General features: G+C 35.8%; 1 protein-coding gene across 11 annotated transcripts in view; it reads left to right on the top strand.

Annotated features, from left to right (window-relative positions):
* Tep2 (Thioester-containing protein 2) overlaps positions 1 to 25670 on the top strand; it is a 109156-nt gene that overhangs the window by 58306 nt on the left and 25180 nt on the right. Inside the window, exon 5 of one of the 11 annotated variants that reach the window (XM_073970092.1) lies at positions 22118 to 22280. The exons of 7 other annotated variants lie outside the window; for them this stretch is intronic. In XM_073970092.1, the coding sequence (XP_073826193.1) occupies positions 22118 to 22280 (163 nt within the window). Of the gene's footprint in view, positions 1 to 12630; positions 12812 to 18237; positions 18437 to 19909; positions 20037 to 22117; positions 22281 to 25670 lie in introns of all 11 variants that reach the window. 3 more of the 11 variants (XM_073970095.1, XM_073970087.1, XM_073970091.1) reach the window with 3 other exon arrangements.

Here is a 25670-nt window from a genome sequence, read left to right as displayed (position 1 = left end):
GTACCGGAAGGAGTGGACCGATCTGACCCATCTTCGAACTTAAACTAAGTTTGGACAAAATCATACGATACCCAAATTTTGGTTCGAATCGGTTGATCCGTTCGATAGTTATCGTGCGCACCAGCCAGACAGACGGACGGACATGGCTAAATCGACTCCAAAATGTCTGAAACTAATTTCGTCCAAACATAATTGGGGTCTACAATCGTTATTTCGATGGGGCACATTTTTGTTCGTATCAAAGTGTATATACCCTTTCTAGCCTAAAGGCTGGGGGTATGAACAAAGAACTGTTGGTGCTGCACTTGTAAGCGGTTAAGCAACCCTTAATGTACGAACGAATATGTAGTGTATTCGCTAATAATCAGAAGTTCGCATGATCAAACCCAGTAGGGAACAACATAAAATAAAACAAATAAGAACAGCTTTAAGTTCGGCCGGGCCGATCTTGTTATAACCTCCACCACGAGTGGTATAGTAAAATGGAACAATTAGTTTTCTTTCGCTTATGAAGAAGACTTTCGGTAAAACTACGTCGATAACCTTCAAAATACCGAAATTCGGGAGTCACCGTTCTATGGGGGCTATATCAAAACGTCGATCTATACCGACACATTTCTGGCGTAAAGTTTTTAGACACAAAGAATACTAAATACCAAATTTCCGATATTCCAGTAAGATAATGTGGTTAAAACCTAAAAAATACCGAAAATCAAAAGGTACGCTTCTATACTGATAATTCTTTTCTGGAATATTTTATAACCCAATGAAAGACTAAATAACAAATTTCAGTCATTACGGTGGGATATTGACGTCACATCTTTCACAATTACGAAAATCGGGAGGTACCGTTCTATGGGGGCTAAATGAAGGCGTGGACCTATACCGTCAAATTTCATATGGAAAGTTTTATACCTCAAATGATGACTAACTACCATCAACCAGCAATTTCGTAGAAATATTGAGGCCTCAACCTTTAAAATAACGGAGATAGGGAGGTACCGTCCTATGGGGACAATATTAAGGCGTGGACCTGTACCAACAAATTTCTGGGGGAAAGTTTTATACCCACAACGAAGACTAAATATCAAACTTCAGCCACTTCGGATGAATATTTAGGCCAAAACCTACAAAATACCGAAAATCGGGTAGTACCGTTCTATGGGGCTATATGAAGGCGTGGATCCATACCAACAAAATTATGGGGGAAAATTGTATACCCCCAACGAAGGCTAAGTACCAAATTTCAGCCGTTTCGGTGTGATAATATAGCTAAAACCTTCAAAATACCGAAAATCGGGTAGTACCGTTCTATGGGGCTGTATTAAGGCGTGGACCTGTACCAACAAATTTCTGGGGGAAGTTTTATACCCACAACGAAGACTAAATATCAAACTTCAGCCACTTCGGATGAATATTGAGGCCAAAACCTACAAAATACCGAAAATCTCGAGGTTTCGTTCTGTTGGGGGCTATATGAAGGCGTGGACCTATACCGACAAATTTAGAGGGTAAAGTTGAATACCCCCAACGAAGACTAAATACCAAACCATAACCTTCAAAATACGGAAAATCGGGAGGTACCGTTCTATGGGGGCTATATGAAGGCGTGGTCCTTTATCGAAAAATGTCTGAGGGAAAGTTTCGTATCTCCAACGAAGACTAAATACCAAATTTCAGCCATTTCGAAGGAATATCAAAATACTGAAAATCGGGAGGTACCGTTCTATGGGAGGTACCGTTCTATGGGGGCTATATGAAGGTGGACCCATACCAACAAAATTCTGGGGGAAAGTTTTATACCCCCAACGAAGACTAAGTGCCAAATTTCCACCGTTTCAGTGTGATGGACAGACGGACATGGTTAAATCGACATAGAATTTTACCCTGATAAAGAATATATATATACTTTATAGGGTCTCCGTGTTAGAGATTCAATCGACTTAGTTTGTAATTTTCATTATAATATTATTTTATATCAATCAAGTATGCTTTGACTTTTGAATTTTGTTGTATTGTCAATGTGAAAATATTTTTCTCATTCCCAAATAAAATTTCGTGTGTTCAAATCGTTTGTTCTCGAAAGGAATATTTTTTCCACATATTGCGCCGCTAACAGGTTATGGGCTCTATCGCAATGGATTTTTTGAGAACATCTTTCGCGAAATTAAACGCAGATAATTACCATTTATGGAAGTTCAAGCTGGAATTAATCTTGCGTAAGGAAGATTTGTGGGAATGTGTTACTTCCGATGTTCCTAGTAACCCTAATGCGGAATGGAAGAAAAAGAATGAAGCAGCGACGGTTATAATTGGCCTTTCCGTTGAAGACAATCAACTTATGTTGATAAAGAAAGCAACGAGTGCCCACGACTCTTGGAATATATTGCAAAATCATCATGAAAAAAATACGCTTGGGACTAGTGTACGTATCATGAGACAAATATGCAATATGAAGTATTCAATGGATGCGGATATTAATGAACACATAATGGACATGAAGTTACTATTCGAAAAATTGGAAGCTATAGGTGAGAAATTTTCCGAGCGCTGGTTGGTGGCCATGCTTCTTAGCAGTCTTCCGTCGTCATTTGACACGCTTGTCACAGCCTTGGAAGTTCGAAAAGTTGACGAGCTGACTATTAAAATAGTGGAATCGTGCTTAATTGAAGAATGCCAACGCATGAAAGGTAACGTACCATCAAATTCAATTCTCAAGACATCTGAACGCTCTGAAGAACGCCACGTAAAGCGATGTCATTTTTGTAAAGCAAAAGGTCATCTGAAAAAGGATTGCTGGAAATTCAAGAAAGCCAAGAACAATAATGTCGACAAAGCGAACGAGGCAAAAGACGAGAAAGCTGTTGAAGGTAACTATTGCTTTTCAGTCAATTGTGACGCAACATCGTGGGTTCTTGATTCCGGCGCAACATGCCATATCAGTTCAAATCGTGCTCATTTTGCAACATTGGATACGACCGTACATGAGTTAGTTACCGTTGCAAATGGAGAATCGGTTCATTCAAGTGGCAAAGGCAGTTGCAATGTCCAAACAGTGAATTCAAAAGGCGAAACATTTAATATCAAAATCAAAGATGTGCTGTATATACCATCCTTCCATGGGAATTTATTGTCGGTAAATAAGATATTAAAAAATGGATTTAAAGTTATATTCAAGGAATCGAATGCGAAAATTGTGGCTGCAGATGGAAAAGAGGTAGGCCATGCCGAGATGTCTGCTGGTTTATTCCAACTTCGTCAAAGTCAACATGCATTGTCTGCAACATGCAACTCGACCAACTGTCAGCACTATTGGCACAAATTATTCGGTCATAGAGACGTTGAAGCTCTTCGTGAAATGGAGAAAAGAGATTTGGTAAAGGGATTAAAGATACGTGATTGCGGTATAAAAAAGGTATGTGACATATGTATTAAATGTAAAATGACGAAGAAGCCTTTCAATAAAACCTCTGAGGGAAAATCAGTCAAGGTTTTAGATATTATCCACACTGATGTATGTGGACCCATGCAGACTGTGACGCCAGGAGAAAAGCGTTATATCCTTACATTTATTGATGACTTCAGTAGATATACACACGTCTACCTAATCAAAACCAAAGATGAAGTCTTCGATAAAATTAAATGTTTTTTAGAATTGATGAAGAATAAATTTTCAAGATACCCATCCGTTATACGATCCGACAATGGTGGTGAATATACCGGTAAGAAGGTGCGGAACTATTTGGAGGAGAGAGGAATAGAATGTCAATATACTGTGCCCTACTGTCCGCAACAAAGTGGTATTGCTGAGCGGAAAAATAGATCCCTTGTCGAAATGGCAAGATGTCTACTGGCAGAAGCCAAACTTCCAAATGTGTTCTGGGGAGAAGCAATAATGACAGCAAACTATTTACAAAATCGCACTTTCTCCAAAACGATCGGCATTACACCGTATCAAGTATGGGAAAAGAAAGTACCCAATATTAACCATTTGCATGTTTTTGGATCGAAAGCTCATGTCCTTATACCAAAAGAAAAACGCCGAAAGTTAGATGAGAAAACTGAAATTTTAACTTTCATGGGTTATGACCAGAACACAAAAGGATACAGATTTGTTAATCCAATTACCAAGAAGGTAACTATTAGCAGAGACGCAAAATTTACAACGACTAATGTATATAACGAGAGCAGTGAGAATTCAAACCACAACAACTCGGAAGTACAACTCGATGTTTTTACAAGAGAAGCAAATTCCAATAATACTCGTGATGAGGGTCATGTACAGAATTTAGCCGATGATATTCAGTCCGAAGAAGATGTATTTTTTGAAAGCATGGAAGATCAAATTGAAATCTCTTCAGATGATACAAATGAACCACTACAATTGCGCAGATCAACTCGTGAAACAAAAGGAAAACCTGCTGCAAAGTACGGGTATAGTGCTCAAAATAATGAAGAATTTCAGGAACCAAAAACTTTTAACGACGCTTTACAATCAGAACAGCGTACAGAGTGGATAAAAGCGATGAAAGAAGAAATAACATGTCTAAAGAAACTGAATACGTGGGAGCTCGTGGTGCCTCCGCAGAATGCAAATATCGTTAGCTCAAAGTGGACATTCAAAATAAAACGGAATGCTGAAGGAACAGTTCAAAGGTATAAAGCTCGACTGGTAGCTCGTGGATACTCTCAAAAATATGGTCAGGATTACGATGAAGTTTTTGCTCCGGTAGTGAGACAAACGACTTTACGGACCTTGTTGTCCGTAGCAGGAGCAAAGAAAATGTCAGTTGTTCACTTCGATGTAAAATCAGCGTTTTTCAATGGTGAATTGCAGGAAACCATATATATGAAAGAGAGCGGAAAGAAACTGGTATGTAAACTGAATAAAAGCATATATGGACTCAAACAAGCTGCTCATGTATGGAACAATACGCTCCATAACGTTTTGAGTAATGGAGGTTTCGAACAGTCAACAGCAGACCCATGTCTCTACACAAAATGCACCAACGAGGAAGGGATAACGTATGTGTTAATTTACGTTGATGACATATTGGTTGCTAGCGAAGAGAAGTCAAACGTCGACGAAGTAGAAACATTACTCAGAGGTAACTTTGTTATAAGTAACCTTGGAATGGCGAACCACTATTTGGGTTTGGAAATTTTTCAAGACAAATTGTCGAACTTTTGTATTCGTCAGAGAAAGTACATTAAGGACTTGGTCAAAGAATTTGGAATGGAGAATTCGAAAGATTCAAAGTACCCTATAGATCCAGGATATGGAAAGTCTGAATCAGAGCAGCTGCTTGATAACACAAAATATCAAAAATTAATTGGATCACTACTATACATAAGTGTCAACTTTAGGCCTGATATAGCCGCTAGTATTTCAATTTTGGCTCAAAAAGTGAGTGCACCAACTCAAGAAGATTGGATGAAATTGAAACGGGCCCTCAAGTACCTAAAGGGAACCAGTGAGTATTTCTTGCGACTAAACTGTGTTAATGCCGAGCAATATATATTAAAAGGCTACGCCGACGCAAATTGGGCCGAAGACAGGGTTGAAAGGAAATCAAACTCTGGTTACATATTTCAAATTAACGGCGGTACTATCAGTTGGTCATGTAGAAAACAAACATGCGTATCACTTTCGTCTACAGAAGCTGAATTTGTTGCCCTTTCCGAAGCATGCAAAGAAGCCATATGGATTAGACGATTATTAAGCGATATGCGAATCAGTCAAGAATTACCAACAACAATATTTGAAGACAATCAAAGTTGCTTACGACTCATTAAGGAAGAAAAACTTAGCAATAGGACAAAACACATTGACACCAAAGTTCATTTTGTGAAGGATCACATTGAAAAACAAAATATAATATGCAAGTATTGCCCTAGTGAGTTAATGGTAGCAGACATGCTAACGAAACCGCTCCCTGTATCAACATTTGTAAAATTCAGAAAATCTGTTGGTGTGGAAATCGATTGAGGAAGGGTGTTAGAGATTCAATCGACTTAGTTTGTAATTTTCATTATAATATTATTTTATATCAATCAAGTATGCTTTGACTTTAGAATTTTGTTGTATTGTCAATGTGAAAATATTTTTTTCATTCCCAAATAAAATTTCGTGTGTTCAAATCGTTTGTTCTCGAAAGGAATATTTTTTCCACATATTGCGCCGCTAACACTCCGATGAATATTTCGATGTGTTACAAACGGAATGACAAATTCAATTATCCCTTCATATTATGGTGGAGGGTATAAATATTAAGTGTGTTAAAAATGGAAAGAAATTCCACCTCAACTGTTTTAAAAATAGAACATACATATGTTTTGTGCTTATTTTTCTACTTCTAGTGGCCATAAAATAACTAGTTATTCTAGTAGGTAGGTTTTGTAAGTAGTTACTACTACCTAAAAGTACTATAACAAATAAGAAAGTATCAGTCAGCTGGGCTGACGGAGATATACCCTCAGCCACTGAAAAACCAAAACAAACCATTTCTAGAACTGGAGATACACCCAGAGCCAGATTGAGCAAACAACGAACATACACGCATATAAAATACAGCTACAACAACAAAAAAACTGTAATTTTGGATGTAAACTTTTTGATGATTATTGAATTAGAGTTGTGCCAAATGAACTATATGGAACTATCTAGTTCACTAAGTAGTTCCAATGGCTCATGCAATTTGTTCAAACAAACTGTGTATACTTAATATCACACGTTAGATTTTATGACGTTACTCATACAGCTTGGAACTAGTACAGTGAAATAGGAACTAGATTACCAAACTCTAAATTAAATTATATGTAGTTATTTCATTTTCAATCGCTATTTTTTATAAAAATAGGTCCTAGAAAGCACCTATTCGCTAAAAATGGCCATTAAAACATCCATTGCTTTAAAATATCATCTGCAAAAGCACTCTATATCAAAAAAAATCTTTAAAACAACCCTCGTATAACTCAGGACCACTATTTCTATAAGTGGCTATGTCTGACTCTAAGACACCCATTGCATACGAAAACGTCGCTTTCGCATGCGGTCTCTTCTATAAGAAAAGGGGGTACTTTTTCTCTGGGAGGATTATCTAAAAGAGAGCTACTCTGATTGTACAAAAGCAACATTTTTGGTGCTTAAAACAACAGCAAACTACACAAAAAATTGTGTTTGTGCCATGAGATGGACCTTGAAAAAAAAGAGAGCGGCACTACAGTAAAACAAAAATATAATACAGTCGGACCTCGATTATCGGTAATGATCGGGACAGGAGGCATTACAGATAATCGATTTTCCCGGATAATGGAGACTGTTTCTCATAAATTTTTAATCAAAAAATATGCGTTATAGCAAATATTTGTATATAAGAGCAATTATGAAATTAATGTGAAGTTTAAAATATTGAAACTGTTCTAAAATAATTCATCTACGCATTGTTTTTCCTTTGAAATTTTGTCGAATGAATTATTATCCCGAATCATAAAGATTTTCACGGTTAATCGCTGTAAAATAAAATAAAATATGTGTGTTTCCTTTCCCGGATAATGGAGGTTTACGAATAATCGATTCCCGGATAATCGAGGTTCGACGTATAGCCTCTTTTAATTTCCTACTATAGCGTATTTTTTATTTTATGGTAATTTATTATATAAATCCTAGTTTCAGTGTTCATAGAGGAGGACATATGCGATGAACATTCATTTGTGTACTGGCGCCGGAGAACTTTTTCACCAATTAATTTATACAGTAAATATTCAAAGCCCAGATACTTTATGTCAGCCAACAATGAGAATGTACTCACGTCAAAACTGCCATCAAAGGAAACAAAAACAAAAAACCCTATAGAAAAATCTCCACTAATTATAACAGTTCGTCAGGATTTTTGTGAAACTTGGATATTTCATGATTCAAATAAGTATGAATATACATTTACGAGTACTAAAGTTTGCACAATGTTTGTGCATGTGCTGAGAAACAGCTGTAAATACATATATACATAATATCAGAGACTTGCAATTTACTCGTATAGATAAAGTATCAACTGTAGTAAATTTGTTTGCATGTAGAATTATTAAAGATACATATGTACATATATTTTGGACGAATGGAGTACATATTTACACAAGTACACTCCGGATCTGAAGATTCAATAGTGGATCTACAAGAAAGAGTCCTCACAAGCACGCATCCTGTAAAAAAGCATGCACTCAAATGAAACCTTCATATCAGAAACGATCTTCCACTTGGTTTTAATTAAATAAAAGATTTTAAGCACGCGTTCTTAAAAGAAACGTTCTGTCTTCTAAAACCCCATTTCAAGACATCGGAACATTTTGTATAGATAGTTCTTCAGGGGCTCCATTCTATAAGAAGTGTCCTCATAAACATTCACTCTATAAGGCATTGTCTTGAAAATTAACCTTTCTATAAGAATGTGTCCTGCAAAGCACCCTTTCTATAAGAAAGTGTCTTGCAAAGCACCCTTTCTTTAGGAAAGTGTCCTCTACAGCCCACTTTCTACAAGTAAGTGTCCTCCAAAGCACCCATTTTATGAGAAAGCATACTCCAAAGTACCTTTTCTATTAAAAAGTGTCCTCCAAAGCACCCATTTTATAAGAAAGTATCCTTCAAAGTACCCTTTCTATAAAAAAGTGTCCTCCAAAGCACCCTTTCTATAATAAATGGCCACCAAACCACCCATTCTATAAGAAAGTGTCCTCCAAAGTACCCTTTCTATAAGAATGTGACTTCAAAGCACTCTTTCTATAAGAAAGTGTCTTCCAATACACCCAGTCTATAAGAAACTCTCTCCAAATCACCCTTTCTATAAGAATGTGGCCTCCAAAGCATCCTTTCTATAAGAAAATGTCCTCCCTTTCTATAAGAAAGTGTCCTCTAAAGCACCCTTTCTATAAGACAGTGTCCTCCAAAGCACAGTTTCTATAAAAAAGTGTCCTGCAAAGCACCCTTTCTATAAGAAAGTGTCCTCCAAAGCACCCCTTATATAAGAAAGTGTCCTCCAAAGCACCCTTTCTATAAGAAAGTGTCCTCCAAAGCACCCTTTCTATAAGAAAGTGTTCTCCCAACCAAGCTTTATATAAGAAAGTGTCCTCCAAAGCACCCTTTCTATAAGAAAGTATCCTCTAAAGTACCCTTTCTATAAGAAAGTGTCCTCCAAAGCACCCTTTCTATAAGAATGTGTCCTCCAAAGCACCCTTTCTATAAGAATGTGTCCTCCAAAGCACCCTTTCTATAAGAAAGTGTCCTCCAAAGCACCCTTTTTATAAGAAAGTGTCCTCCAAAGCACCCTTTCTATAGGAAAGTGTCTTCCAAAGCACCCTTTCTATAAGAAAGTGTCCTCCAAAGCATCCTTTCAATAGGAAATTGTCTGCCAAAGCATCCTTTCAATAGGAAAGTGTCTTCCAAAGCACCCTTTCAATAGGAAAGTGTCTTCCAAAGCATCCTTTCAATAGGAAATTGTCTGCCAAAGCATCCTTTCAATAGGAAAGTGTCTACCAAAGCACCCTTTCTATAAGAAAGTGTCCTCCAAAACACCCTTTCAATAGGAAAGTGTCTTACAAGGCACCCTTTCTATAAGAAAGTGTCCTCCAAAGCATCCTTTCAATAGGAAATTGTCTGCCAAAGCATCCTTTCAATAGGAAAGTGTCTTCCAAAGCACCCTTTCAATAGGAAAGTGTCTTCCAAAGCATCCTTTCAATAGGAAAGTGTCTTCCAAAGCATCCTTTCAATAGGAAAGTGTCTACCAAAGCACCCTTTCTATAAGAAAGTGTCCTCCAAAACACCCTTTCAATAGGAAAGTGTCTTACAAGGCACCCTTTCTATAAGAAAGTGTCCTCCAAAGCACCCTTTCTATAAGAAAGTGTCCTCCAAAGCACTCTTTCTATAAGAAAGTGTCCTCCAAACCAACCTTTCTATAGAAAAGTGTCTTCCAAAGCACCCTTTCTATAAGAAAGTGTCCTCCAAAGCACCCATTCTATAAGAAAGTGTCCTCCAAAGCATCCTTTCAATAGGAAATTGTCTTCCAAAGCATCCTTTCAATAGGAAATTGTCTTCCAAAGCATCCTTTCAATAGGAAAGTGTCTTCCAAAGCACCCTTTCAATAGGAAAGTGTCTTCCAAAGCACCCTTTCAATAGGAAAGTGTCTACCAAAGCACCCTTTCTATAAGAAAGTGTCCTCCAAAACACCCTTTTAATAGGAAAGTGTCTTACAAAGCACCCTTTCTATAAGAAAGTGTCCTCCAAAGCACCCTTTCTATAAGAAAGTGTCCTCCAAAGCACCCTTTCTATAAGAAAGTATCCTCCAAAGCACACTTTCTATAAGAAAGTGTCCTCCAAAGCACTCTTTCTATAAGAAAGTGTCCTCCAAACCAACCTTTCTATAGAAAAGTGTCTTCCGAAGCACCCTTTCTATAAGAAAGTGTCTTCCAAAGCACTCTTTCAATAGGAAAGTGTCTTCCAAAGCACTCTTTCTATAAGAAAGTGTCCTCCAAACCAACCTTTCTATAGAAAAGTGTCTTCCGAAGCACCCTTTCTATAAGAAAGTGTCTTCCAAAGCACTCTTTCAATAGGAAAGTGTCTTCCAAAGCACTCTTTCTATAAGAAAGTGTACTCAAAATCATCCTTTCTATAAGAAAGTATCCTCCAAAGCACCCTTTCTATAAGAAAGTGCCCTCCAAAGCACCCTTTCTATAAGAAAGTGTCCTCCAAAGCACCCTTTCTATAAGAAAGTGTCCTCTAAACCAACCTTTCTATAAGAAACTGTCCTCAAAAGCACTCTTTCCATAAGAAAATGTCCTCCAAAGCATCCTTTCAATAGGAAAGTGTCTTCCAAAGCACCCTTTCAATAGGAAAGTGTCTTCCAAAGCACCCTTTCAATAGGAAAGTGCCTACCAAAGCACCCTTTCTATAAGAAAGTGCCCTCCAAAGCACACTTTCTATAAGAAAGTGTCCTCCAAACACCCTTTCTATAAGAAAGTATCCTCCAAAGCACCCTTTCTATAAGAAAGTATCCTCCAAAGCACCCTTTCTATAAGAAAGTGCCCTCCAAAGCACCCTTTCTATAAGAAAGTGTCCTCCAAAGCACCCTTTCTATAAGAATGTGTCCTCCAAAGCACCCTCTCAATAGGAAAGTGTCTTCCAAAGCAACCTTTCTATAAGAATGTGTCCTCCCAAGCAACCTTTCTATAAGAATGTGTCCTCCAAAGCACCCTCTCAATAGGAAAGTGTCTTCCAAAGCAACCTTTCTATAAGAATGTGTCCTCCCAAGCAACCTTTCTATAAGAATGTGTCCTCCAAAGCACCCAGTTTATAAGAAAGTATCCTCCAAAGTACCCTCTCTATAAAAATGTGTCCTCCAAAGCACACTTTCTATAAAAAAGTGTCCTCCAATACACCCATTCTATAAGAAAGTACCTCCAAATCACCCTTTCTATACGAATGTGGCCTCCAAAGCACCCTTTCTATAAGAAAGTGTCTTCCAATACACCCATTCTATAAGAAAGTGTCCTCCAAAGCACCCTTTCTATGAGAATGTGTCCTCCAAAGCAACCTTTCTATAAGAAAGTGTCCTCCAAAGCAACCTTTCTATAAGAATGTGTCCTCCAAAGAACCCTTTCTATATGAAAGTGTCCTGCAAAGCACTCTTTCTGTAAGAAAGTGTTCCTCTAAACACCCTTTCTATAAGAAAGTTTCCTCCAAAGCACCCTTTCTATAAGAAAGTGTTCTCCAAAGCACCCTTTCTTTAGGAAAGTGTCCCCTAAAGCACATATTCTTTAAGAAAGTGTCCTCTAAAGCCCACTTTCTACAAGTAAGTATCCTCCAAAGCACCCATTTTATGAGAAAGTATCCTCCAAAGTACCCATTTTATGAGAAAGCATCCTCTAAAGCAACCTTTTTATAAGAATGTGTCCTCCAAAGCACCCTCTCAATAGGAAAGTCTCTTCCAAAGCAACCTTTTTATAAAAATGTGTCCTCCAAAGCACCCTTTCTATAAGAATGTGTCCTCCAAAGCAACCTTTCTATAAGAATGTGTCCTCCAAAGCAACCTTTTTATAATAATGTGTCCTCCAATGCACCCTTTCTATAAGAAAGTGTTCTCCAAAGCACCCTTTATATAAGAAAGTGTTCTCCAAAGCACCCTTCCTTTAGGAAAGTGTCCTCTAAAGCCCACTTTCTACAAGTAAGTGTCCTCAAAAGCACCCATTTTATGAGAAAGCATCCTCCAAAGTACCCATTTTATGAGAAAGCATCCTCCAAAGTACCCTTTCTATAAAAAAGTGTCCTCCAAAGTACCCTTTCTATAAGAAAGTGTCTTCCAATACACCCATTCTATAAGAAAGTGTCCTCCGAAGCACCCTTTCTATAAGAATGTGGCCTCCAAAGCACCCTTTCTATAAGAAAGTGTCCTCCAAAGCACCCTTTCTATAATAAAGTGTCTTCCAAAGCACCCTTTCTATAGGAAAGTGTCCTCCAAAGCACCCTTTCTATAAAAAGTGTCCTCCAAAGCACCCTTTCCATAAGAAAGTGTGCTCCAAAGCACCCTTTCTATAAGTTTTTGCGTGAAAAATATCCTTCATTATTGTGTATGATTTTCATTCCAGATGAAGAAGAATTTTACTTCAGATCAGGATTGAAATTTTATATGTTTGAAGAAGAAGAAGAAATTGATGAGGAGATCGATATAAGAATATCAAATCATATCTCTGCGGATCAATCTTTAGCTAATAAATTTACAATACGAAACAACTTTGTGGACAGCTGGATTTTTAGCGATATCAAAAAGTATAAAGTTTTAATTTCTATCTTTCCATTAAACTTTGTGACTAATTCTCCTGTACTAAGTGGCCTTCAGGGTATCACGGCATCTATGGCGGTAGCATCATTATTCAAATAGTATTAATTAAACTCTGTAGCATGACATCTATGTAAATAACATAATACTGGAGAATTGGGCCGATAAATCAAAAATTTCCATAAATCATTATAAACTGTATGTACGTTGAAGCGATAGAATTCGTAAAAAATGACAAATCCCTTGGATTACGACTTATCAGGATTCTACTGTATTTCGTTGAGTGTAAAGCAATGTGCCGCCGACCACTACATCCGCCATTTTTGCCGAAGCTACATAAGCAGAATAAATTTGAATTTATACTTTGCTCCACGCTGTAAAATTCAATAAAGAGAAAATATTATTTTTTTTTACTTATTGAAAATTTTAATTATAAAAAAAATGAATTCACACTTTTCTGAACTTTTAAAAAATTGGAATTTCCTTTAAAATTTTCATAGAGTTTTCCGCAGTCCCTTTTCGCATGTTTTTCTTAAGATCTGGAGGCGGAGGTGGATTTAGACCTAACTACATTGCACCATATTCTGCCGAAGATGATGATACATCGGATGTAGCAACGCCCACAATAAATGTTCGCAAAAATTTTATAGAAAATTGGCTATTTACAAATATTGAGAAGTACCTAAAATTTTAATATGTTTTTAAATTTATGTGTGTGTTTGTATGTTAATGTGTTTGTTTTTGTATGCAAAATTTGTAAATTATATTGGAAACTATAAAATGAAAAACTAAGAAAGTGAGCTCTGAAACACCTTTCCATAAGAAAGTGTCCTAAAGGGCTTGCTATAAGAAGGTGTCCTCAACAGTACCCTTTCTTAAAGAAAGTGTCCTCAACAGTACCCTTTCTTAAAGAAAGTGTCTTCTGAAGCACCCTTTCCAAATGAATGTATTCTCTAAAGCACAATTCCCAAATGAACGTGGGCTCTGAAGAACTTTTTTATAAAAAAGTATCCGCAAAACGACCCATTCTATAAGAAAGTGCCATCAAAAGGGCCCTTTTTATAAGAGAGTGACCTCAAAAGAGCCCTTTCTCTAAGTAAAGGCCTTCCAAAGCACCCTTTCTATAAGAAATTGTCTTCTAGCGAATCCATTCCATAAGAAAGTGTCTTCCAAAGCACCCTTTCCTCAAAAAGACCCCTTATATAAGAAGTATCCTCCTCAAGCATCCGTTCTATAAGAAAGTGTTTTCAAAAGAGTCCCTTCTTATAAGACACTATCCCCAAAGGGACCCTTTCTATAAAAAAGTGCCCTCTGAAGCACCCCTTTTTAAGAAAGTCTCCTCAAAAGGACCCATTCTGTAAGAAAATGTCTTCTGAAACACCCTTTCTAAAGAAAATGTCATCTAAAGGACACTTTTTATAAGAAAGTGTCCTCAAAAGGACCCCTTCTATAGAAAAGTGTCCTCAAACGGACCCTTTCCATAGACAAGTGTCCTCAAAAGGACCCTTTCTATAAGAACGTGTCCTCAAAAGGACCCTTTCTATTAGAAAGTGTCCTCAAAAGGACCCCTCAAAGGACGTTTTCTATAGGAAAGTGTCCTCAAAAGGACCCTTTCTATAGGAAAGTGTCCTCAAAAGGACCCTTTCTATAATAAAGTGTCCTCAAAAGGGCCTTTTTTATAAGAAAGTGTCTTCAAAAGGATCCTTTCCATAGGGAAGTGTCCTCAAAAGGACCCTTTCTATAAGAAAGTGTCCTGAAAAGGACCCTTTCTATAGGAGAGTGTCCTTAAAAGGACCCTTTCTATAAGAAAGTGTCCTAAAAAGGACCCTCTCTATAGGCAGGTGTCCTCAAAAGGAGCCTTTCTATAAGAAAGTGTCTTCAAAAGGATCCTTTCTATAAGAAAGTGTCCTCAAAGGATCCTTCCTACAAGAAAGTGTTCTCAAAAGGATCCTTTCTATAATAACGTGTCCTTAAAAGCACCCTTTCTATATGAAAGTGTCATCAAAAAGGCCCTTTCTATAAAGAAATGTCCTCTGAAGCCCATTTTCTATAAGAAAGTGTTCCCAAAAGGACCCTTTCTATAAGAAAGTGTCTTCAAAAGGATCCTTTCCATAAGAAAGTGTCCTCAAAAGGACCCTTTCTATAAGAAAGTGTCCAGAAAAGGACCCTTTCTATAGGAGAGTGTCCTCAAAAGGACCCTTTCTATAAGAAAGTGTCCTCAAAAGGACCCTCTCTATAGGCAGGTGTCCTCAAAAGGACCCTTTCTATAAGAAAGTGTCTTCAAAAGGATCCTTTCTATAAGAAAGTGTTCTCAAAAGGATCCTTTCTGTAATAACGTGTCCTTTAAAGCACCCTTTCTAAATGAAAGTGTCATCAAAAAGGCCCTTTCTATAAAGAAATGTCCTCTGAAGCCCATTTTCTATAAGAAAGTGTTCCCAAAAGGACCCTTTCTATAAGAAAGTGTCCTCAAAAGGACCCTCTCTATAGGCAGGTGTCCTCAAAAATACCCTTTCTATAAGAATGTGTCTTCAAAAGGATCCTTTCTATAAGAAAGTGTCCTCAAAAGGATCCTTCCTACAAGAAAGTGTTCTCAAAAGGATCCTTTCTATAATAACGTGTCCTTAAAAGCACCCTTTCTATATGAAAGTGTCATCAAAAAGGCCCTTTCTATAAACAAATGTCCTCTGAAGCCCATTTTCAATAAAAAAGTGTCCTCAAAAGAACCCTTTCTATGAGAAAGTGTCCTCAAAAGGACACTTTCTATAGAAAATTGTCTTCAAAATGACCATTTTTATAGAAAAGTGTCCTCAAAAGGGCTCTTTCTATAAGAAAGTGTCCTGAAAAGATCCCTTTCTACAGGAAAGCGTCCTCAAAGGACCCTTTTTTTGACAAAGTGTCCTCAAAAGGACCGTTTCTATAAGAAAGTGTCCTCAACAAGAACCTTTCTATAAGAGAGTGTTCTCAAAAGGACCATTTCTATAAGAAAGTGTCCTCAAAAGGACCCTTTCTATAGGAAAGTGTCCTCAAAAGGACCCTTTGGATAGGATATTGTCCTCAAAAGGACCATTTCTATAAGAAAGTGTCCGCAAAATGACCCTTTCTATAAGAAAGTGTCCTCAAAAGGACCCTTTCTATAAGAAAGTGTCCTCAAAAGGACCCTTTCTATAGGAAAGTGTCCTCAAAAGGACCCTTTGGATAGGATATTGTCCTCAAAAGGACCATTTCTATAAGAAAGTGTCCGCAAAATGACCCTTTCTATAAGAAAGTGTCCTCAAAAGGACCCTTTCTATAAGAAAGTGTCCTCAAAAGGACCCTTTCTATAAGAAAGTGTCCTCAAAAGCACCCTTTCTATAAGAAAGTGTCCTCAAAAGGACGCTTCCAATAGGAAAGTGTCCTCAAAAGGACCCTTTCTATAATAAAGTGTCCTCAAAAATACCCTTTCTATAGGAAAGTGTCCTCTGAGTCACCCTTTCTATAACAAAGTGTTCTCAACTGGACCCTTTCTATAAGAAAGTGTCCTTAAAAGGGTCCTTCCTTCCTTCCTTTCCATTAGAAAGTGTCCTCAAAAGCACCCTTTCTGTATGAAAGTGTCCTCTGAAAACCATTTTTTAAAAGAAAGTGTCCCCAAAAGGACCCTTTCTATAAGAAAGTGTCCTCAAAAGATCCCTTTCTATAAGAAAGTGTCCTCAACAGGAACCTTTCTATAAGAAAGTGTCCTCAAAAGGACCCTTTCTATAAGAAAGTGTCCTCAAAAGGACGCTTCCTATAGGAAAGTGTCCCCAAAAGACCCTTCCTATAGGAAAGTGTCCTCAAAAGGACCCTTTTTATAAGAAAGTGTCCTCAAAGGGACCCTTTCTATAAGAAAGAGTCCTAAAAGGGACCCTTTCTATAAAAAAGTGTCCTAAAAAGGACCCTTTCTGTAAGAAAATGTCCTCAAAAGGACCCTTTCTATAAGAAAGTGTCCTCAAAAGGACCCTTTTTATAAGAATGTGTCCTCAAAAGGACCCTTTCTATAGGAAAGTGTCTTCAAAATGACGCTTTCAATAGGACCCTTTCTATAAGAGAGTGTCCTCAAAAGGGCCCCTTCTATAAGAAAGTGTCCTCAAAAAGACCCTTGCTATAGAAAAGTTTCCTCAAAAGGACCCTTTCTATAAGAAAGTGTCCTCAAAAGGACTCTTTCTATAAGAAAGTGTCCTCAAAAAGACCCTTTCTATAGAAAAGTGTCCTCAAAAGGACCCTTTCTATAAGAAAATGTCCTCAAAAGGACCCTTTATATAGGAAAGTGTCCTCAAAAGGACCCTTTCTATAAGAAAGTGTCCTGAAAAAGAAACTTTCTTTAAAAAGGTGTCCTCAAAAGGACCCTTTCTATAAAAGAGTGTCCTCAAAATGACCCTTTCTGTAGGAAAGTGTCCTCAAAAGGACCCTTTCTATGAGAATGTGTCCTCAAAGGGACCCTTTCTATAGAAAAGTGTCCTCAAAAGGACCCTTTCTGTAAGAAAGTGTCCTCAAAAGGACCCTTTCTGTAAGAAAGTGTCCTCAAAAGGACCCTTTCTGTAAGAAAGTGTCCTAAAGAGGACCCTCTCTATAAGAAAGTGCCTTCAAAAAGATCCTTTCTATAGGTGTCCCCAAAGGGCCCTTTCTATAAGAAAGTGTCAGCAAAAGGACCAATTCTATATGAAAGTGTTATCAAAACGATCCTTTCTATAAGAAAGTGCCTTCAAAACGATCCTTTCTATAGGTGTCCTCAAAAGGACCCTTTCTATAAGAAATTGTCAGCAAAAGGACCCTTTCTATAAGAAAGTATCTTCAAAAGGATCATTTCTATAATAAAGTGTTCTTAAAAAGACCATCTCTTTATGAAAGTGTCCTCAAAAAGACCCTTTCTATAAGAAAGTATTCTCAAAAGGTTCCATTCTATAAGAAGTGTGCTCTTAAAAACCCTTCCTACAAGAAATTGTCAACAAATAGGTCCTTTCTATAAGAAAGTGTCCTCTCTAAGAAAGTGTAGTTATAAGCACCTTTTCCATAAGAAAGTGTCCTCTGAAGCACTCTTTTCAAAAGAAAAACAATTAACGGGCTCTTTTTATAATAAAGTGTCTTCTAAAGTACCCTTTTTATAAGGAAGTGTCCTCTTGAGGTCTCTTTTAATTAAAAACAAAATGTCCTCTTAAGTACCATTTGCAAAATTTGTCCTTAAAGACCCATCCCATAAGAAATTGTCCTCTCAAGGACTCTATATATAAAAAAGTGTCCTCTTTAGGATCCATTCTAAAAGAAAGTGTCCCCTAAAACACCCTTTTAATTTTGATAAAATACCTACTCCTTTATTATAACAAAATCATTTTTAAAATGTTAGGCTTTTGGCGTAATTGTTCATTTACACATCTACTTTAATAAATTAAATGTTTTTTTCCAGACTATCCAATATACTACCTTCAGCATATACCACCCATGCCACTTGGAGGGTTTCCTAGTAGCGGTACACCATTCATGATACCAACTACAATTGCTCCTATGATTTATACAACTACTACAAACATTCCTCATATTATTAAAGATGAACCAAAAGTTCGTAAAGAGTTCATTGAGACATGGATTTTCAATAATCTAAATAAGTACGAGATCAAAAGTAAATTTATGTTAAGTTGAAAACGGTGGTTATAACGAACTTCAGGTTTATGAAAATTTTGTAAAGTGGAATTTCTTTTTAATTTTCCCAGAATTCTGGTAATTATTATGTTGAAAGGTGTTCTTTATAACCGTGTTCGACAGTGTTTTACAAAGAAAACATATACTCTTATTTTGTCAATAACATTAGGTGTTGCAAATTTAACATTAATTTCATTGCAATTCCGATACTTACTTTATATCTGATTTTAGTAATTTAATCATAATTCGATGTTGTTGTTAATTTGAAAATTACTTCATTTGAATCTTTATATGCTTACTCACTGTCATAATACATTCAATATTTATTTAATACACTTCTTTTCAGCATTTCATCAACAAGTCTATTGTGATAGTTGTTTTGGAGATGAATATATTGAATCTTTTTTTTTTTTTTTTGAAATGCCTGCATCAGCTACATCGAATAAATTTAAAACCCAAAAATTCGTAAATAATTTCTTGCGACATAACTTTATACAGATTTAACAAAGTAAACATACTGCAAAACAACTTAACTCACAATTCAAGTCATTTGCACAAGCTCTAACTTGGCCGAAAACATATTAGAAAAAAATTCAATTTAAGACTTATCTTAATTTGCACTTATTACGAACAATGTACATATATGTACATGAACTGTCTGTAGTGCTTAGTATCCTGACGTCCATTAACATAAAGTAAATAATTTTTACAGCCTATAGCTTCTAAATCTCAAGGAAATGTTTGGGTTATATAGACTCTATCTAACTATATGCATATACATATGTGCCTCTTTTAATATTCATCTATTTTGAATCTCACATATGTTCTTCATATGTATGTATGTGTGAAATTACCCAGGGGCTCAATTCTGTTTCTATGAAAATGTGAAATGAAAACTTTTATAAAGGAGAAAACTGTCAAATGAAAAATATTATAAAGAAAATATTTTTCATTTCAAATTTTCATAGAACAAGAATCCAGCACCAGCTAACATTTTTTTTACATGTGGAAAGAGCGATAAAACAATAAAAAATCTAAAATTTCCATCAGTCCAATATGTACCCTATATAATTTCGTTCTGACACTGAAATGTCGGTGACTGGTGGAGAGTATAACAAGCACACTGGAACTTATTCCCAAACGAAAGGGATTTGAAACTGAATATGGACGAAAATATTGAAATTATTCACAAATTTAGTGATTTGTTGGAGGTGTGCTAATTATGTGTCCAGTCAATCTAGCACATTTTCTTTTTTTTATTTTTAGGGGTTATTCAAATTAACAGTTATGTTTCAGTTTCTACATTTCTATATATGTATATGACGCCAAACTTTACTCAAACGTTTATGGTGTGTTTTGGCTTTAATTCTTCACCTTTATTTTCATGTACCAAAATAAATAAATTTTAAACACATTTTTCTTTATAAATTGCATTTCAGGATACGGGCACGACTTTCAAATAGAGTACTTGATTTCATCATTTTTGACACTATCACCATCCAATCCCAATGAACCAGCCGTTCGACAAGATTTTATTGATTCGTGGATATTTAATGATATCGATAAGTAGGATTTTGTTATTATTGTTTTGTGTGTGTCAGTTTTCAATGGTGATCGTTACAAGCAATGACTTGTTAAATTGGTTTTTTTTTATTAAATTTGAAATGTGTGTTCTGTCAAATATTGATAAAGTTGAAAAAAGTATCATTAACTTCAATTCACAAACGATATGTGTACACGTATAACGAAGGTGTGTTCCTTATCTCACACCTGTATGCCTATTCTGTAACTTCTATCGATTAAAAAGTTGTTAAAATTTCTTTTGTTTGATAAAAGTTACAGAATATACCAACTGGGGTATTGGTTATTTATTTTCCCTAATTATGTGTCATAACTGTGTAATCGAATACTCACATTAGGCCGGGGCGATTTGTGCGGAAGGTAAAAAACCTTAATAGGCCCTTCGCGTTTTTGATTCCTGGGATTGAACTGAGCAAAAAAGTATACTGGACCATATGTCTACGATGAAAATCGAGCCTCCCGATTTTGACTTTAAGTTTTTTATCTACGTTTTTTGACATCTTTGCATATAACAGCCAAACCATTGAGATTTTCGAGCCAACACCAAGACAAAAATTGTAGCCAAGGCAGTAATTAAGATCTCTCTAATACATCGCAAAAGCATTGGAACGCAACATGGATCCCAACGCGATAGAAGTTTGCATCAGAAAGCTTGAATATTTTTCTGGTCAACTTTTGTAACACAGTAGGTGTGTTCGTTTACTCAACAATTCGTACAATTTTGTACAAGTTCAGTAACTTCTTGTAATCGGCTAAGGTCTTTTACATTGTACTGAAGAGTAAACGAACAACATCCAGTAACAATTTGTACAAATTTTGAGTAAACGAACACACTGAGTGTCATTTATCGACATTTTCCGAAAAGTTTGCACTTTCTCGAGAACAAAACTGCCTGAAAAAGCGTTCCAATGCTTTTGCGATGTATTAGAGAGTTCTTAATTACTATCTTGGCTACAATTTTTGTCTTTGTGTTGGCTCGAAAATCTCAATGGTTTGGCTGTTATATGCCAAGATGTCAAAAAAAAAAGTGGATAAAGAACTTAAAGTCAAAATCGGGAGGCTCGATTTTCATCGTAGACATATGGTCCAGTAGACTTTTTTGCTCAGTTCAATCCCAGGAATCAGAAACGCGAAGGGCCCATTAAGGTTTTGAAATCGCCCCGGCCTAACTCACATACTTACTTCTCAACCGGTTGGAAAATGTCGTTAGTTATAAATGCATTATTGTACAACAAATTAGTTGAAAAATCATCTATATCTGGTTAATATATTGAACACTAAACATGGACAACTGACTAGTACAGCACTACTTTTCAACTACACCATTTTCACATGTGTTTCGGATAATTCCAGTTTAAATTCGAAACATTTCATATGTAATTTGAGAATTCCAATTGTAATTCGATTTATTTCATTTGTTATTCGAATTTTTTCATTCGTAATTTGAATATTTCCAGTTGAAATTACAAATGAAAAAAATTTAATTACAAATGGAAAAATTCAAATTACAAATTGGCATATTCGAATAACAAATGAAATAACTAGTTAAAAGTATTGCAGGGATGGACCATTGCCCACTGCCTAGCTCATTCCCATGTTAAAGCAGTTAGTTGACGTAATGGAAAATATTCGAAAAATAACTCGTTGTGGTTATTTTTAAACTAGTTATATGTTACCTTTAAATTAATTTATGTCAATTTATGTTGTGGTAATTTTTAAACTAGTTATAAGTTACTTTTAAACAAATTTATGTACCGGCAGGGTTGTTATAAGCACAACTAAGTATCTTGATGTTTGGTTGATACGACATCGATATTCGCCGTCAAGGCGGATTCACCCGTAGATATTTCGAATTTTTCTCTCAAACACATCAAGCACTGCCTGATGCAAAGAAATGGTGTATATTGTACATATTACAGCGTTTTTTAAAAAATATTACAACTTCCAGTTATTTTTGTTACATTTATCCTCTTCTGCACCGAATAAATATGGCACTTACTTCTTTATCATTATTTTCCTGTACCGAAATAAATTAAACACATTTTACTTTCAAACTTGCATTTCAGAATACGAGTTCGATTTTCAAATATATTACTCCCTTTCACCGGAGTATGCTGATTCTGTTCCCATGGTTGCATCCTTTATGCCATTACCACCATCAATTCCCGATGAACCACCAGCCGTTCGAAAACATTTTGTTGATTCATGGATATTTAATGATATCGATAAGTAGGATTTTGTTCTTATTGTTTTGTGTGTGTCAAACCTCACTTTTCATCATTTCAAGCACTTACTTGTTAAATATTTTATTGAATTTTATTTATGTTTCTTAAATTCACAAATGATATACATTAGACCGGGGCGATTTGTATGGAAGGAAAAAAGTGTTATCGGGCGCCTGGAGTTTCTGATTATTGGGATTGTACTGAGCAAAAAAGTCAACTAGACCATATGTCTACGGTGAAAATCGAGCCCCCGGATTTTGATATTTTACATCAAAATCGGTTTGAGAAAGCGGTTTTTTTGTTCTAGCTTCGGAACGAACAAAGTTGTAATCAGCTACTTGAGGTCATTTGATTAACCATTTTATTAGCTTTCTAATGATATACATATACGGTTAATCGGTTACTTAGAACCGGTTCCAACATCGGTTTTGATATCAGAATATCCGGTTCAAAAATGTAGATAACCGGATCTATCCTTTAATAAAATTCTTTATTAACATGTTCGTCATTACAAGAGCTATTTACGGTAAGTATTTCAGAAGCACCGCAGACCAATAACGAATATACATATAAACAAAACATAGTTTTCTGAACAAAAACCGGGGAAATGTCAAAAAGGACCATGAAAACGGGGAAATAACGATTGGTCATCAATGAGAACCGTACCTAAAATCTTCTGAACATTTTTGTAGAATATTTGGATGTTGTAAAATCTCGTCTTGTGGTACATTTACTACGGTTCAAAAAATAAAGGACGAAAAGGGCATAAAAGGAATGGAGTTAGAGGGATGAAATATTCTACAAAAAGATTCACCATTCGATTTGACTGAAGACATGTAATGTCAAAATGAAGCTACAATAACGTTTTAGAGAGATATAAAGCTATTTTCTCACAAATTAAGGGTCCAAAATTAAACCATTAATCACGCAAAATCTCGGAAACTTGATCTATGGTGAAAATTTCCTTTTGGGTTCTTAGCACACTCACCAAGGGCTTTCATCTCCAAAAGAGATTTTCCACCCACTGAATTTGTGTCCCATTTTGTAGCACAGTGTCATTTATCGAAATTTACCGAAAAATGTGCACCTTCTCGAGGCCATAACTGCCTGAAGGAGGGTTCCAATGCTTTTGCGATGTACTAGAGAGTTCTTTATTATTGTCTTGGCTACAATTATTGTCTTTATGTTGCATCGAAAATCTCAGTGGTTTGGTTGTTCTTTGCAAAATATACAAAAATCCTTGAATAAAAACTTCAAGTCAAAATCCGGGGGCTCGATTTTCACCGTAGACATATGGTCTAGTTGACTTTTTTGCTCAGTACAATCCCAAGAATCAGAAACTCCAGGCGCCCGTGATGGTGTTCAAATCGCCCCACTCTAATATACATACATACGTGTTCCTTGTTTGATTGTGTTTTTCATCGCTCGAATAGATCGGGTATTGATAACCAAAAAATGACAAGGAAAGCCGAGTAGATGATAAAAGTAGAGCTAAAAAAATATGAGACACGTGTATCGGCGTTTTTAAAGTTTACGTCGGAAAGTAACCAAAGTAGGCGGGGCAAGTTCCGCACATTTCTAGTTTTTTCGAAATATTCGAGTTAGGATATCTGGGAATCCTCGCATTTTAGGTATATAGTGTCTTTGGCAACTTTACTGAGGAGGATATGGGGAATATTTTTGTTAAAAGTTTCAACCTTATGCGCTTCATCAAAAGGGTCTTTTTGGTCCTTTTTTCGAAAATCTTTCAAAAACTCCTTTAAAATGTGATCATATCAAATTCAAATATTCCACAAAATTATTCGTCATAAAATTTTACTATAGGTCTCAGAACACACTAAATCTGTAAATCTTATCTAAACGCCAGCAATCTCTAAAAATGAAAAACACGTTTTAGGGTTAAACTCGGACTTTATCTGAGATTGTTCAAAACTGTCTCACAAAACATAATTTTAGAGAGATGGCTTCAAAGACAAAAATATTGTTCGTCAAATTTCACTATGGGTCACCAAAGAAATGAAATGTCTATTTACATTATATATATCATGAAAATATCAGTATCAATTTTGCTGAAAAAAACATGAAAATATTTCCCATTTTTTTTTATGAAAAATGTTTCCGTTTTTTTCGACTTTATGCATGAAAGTAATATAAAACTTGGATCTAGAAAAATGAAGGATTTTGTGAGATTTTGATCCACCATGGAATTATGTAAAATTAACAGTACAAAATTAAAACAAATAATTTCATCCTAACATATACAAATTTGTAAACTATTTTTCTTATGGAAGTAGTTTACCTAGATGTATGGTTTATTCTGAAACTCATAGTTGGATTTTGTGTAGAATTTTTCTTCGTTTGACACTTTTCACCTAGAACCAAGTTTCATATTACTTTCATGCATCAAATCGAAAAAAGACGGCAAAATGTTTCATCAAAAAAATTGGGAAATATTTTCATGTTTTTTCAGCAAAATTGACCCCTAGTGAAATCTGATGAAGAATATTTTTGTCGTTGATGTCATCTCCCTACAATTATGTTTTGTGGGACAGTTTTGAACAATCTCAGATAAAGTCCAACTTTAACCCAAAAACGTGTTTTTCATTTTTAGAAATTCCTGGCGATAAAATAAGATTTTCAGATTTGGTGTGTTCTATAGTAAAATTTTATGACAAATAATTTTGTAGAATATTTGAATTTGTTATGATCACATTTTAAAGGAGTTTTTGTAAGATTTTCGTAAAAAAGACCAAAAAGGCCCTTTTGATGAACTGCATGAGGGTTAAAACTTTTATCAAAAATATTCCCCATATCCTCCTCAGTAAAGTTGCCAAAGACACTATATACCTAATATGCGAGGATTCCAAGATATCTTAACTCGAAAATTTCGAAAAAAAAACTAGAAATGGGCGGAACTTGCTCCGCCTACTTTGATTACTTTCCGACGTAAACTTTAAAAACGCCGATATACGTGTCTCATATTTTTAGCTCAACATTCGTCATCTACACGGCTGATGGAAACATTTTGAAAAAAATTGAATTTTGTTGCACAGTGTTATTTATTTTCACTAACAGCCTGTTTCATTATGTCGAACGAAAATGAAAACGAAAGAAAAACTACTTAACTCGTGTATGATTTTCAAATTTTGTAGTTTTTTCGAAGCAAAAACGAAGTCTATATTACTATGAGAAGTAAAGTTTAGATGTTTTTCGTTCGCATTCATTTTCTTTGGACATAGTGAAACAGGTCCTTAGGCCCTTTCCTACATCTTGTCTTTAAAGTCCATTTTTGGTATACCCTTCTTTAACAAAAGTAAGGAATAAAGTTCGAATAACCAGGCATTCATTATTACATCTTCCATTTAGAATAGATGATATATTTTGTAAAAATATG

Source organism: Musca autumnalis, unplaced genomic scaffold (genome assembly GCF_047663935.1).
Source record: "Musca autumnalis isolate F117 unplaced genomic scaffold, ASM4766393v1 scaffold_2, whole genome shotgun sequence".
In the NCBI taxonomy this organism is placed as follows: Eukaryota; Metazoa; Arthropoda; class Insecta; order Diptera; family Muscidae; genus Musca; species Musca autumnalis.
The sequence above is the reverse complement of the archived record's forward strand: the minus strand, read 5'-3'. Positions and strand labels throughout refer to the sequence as shown.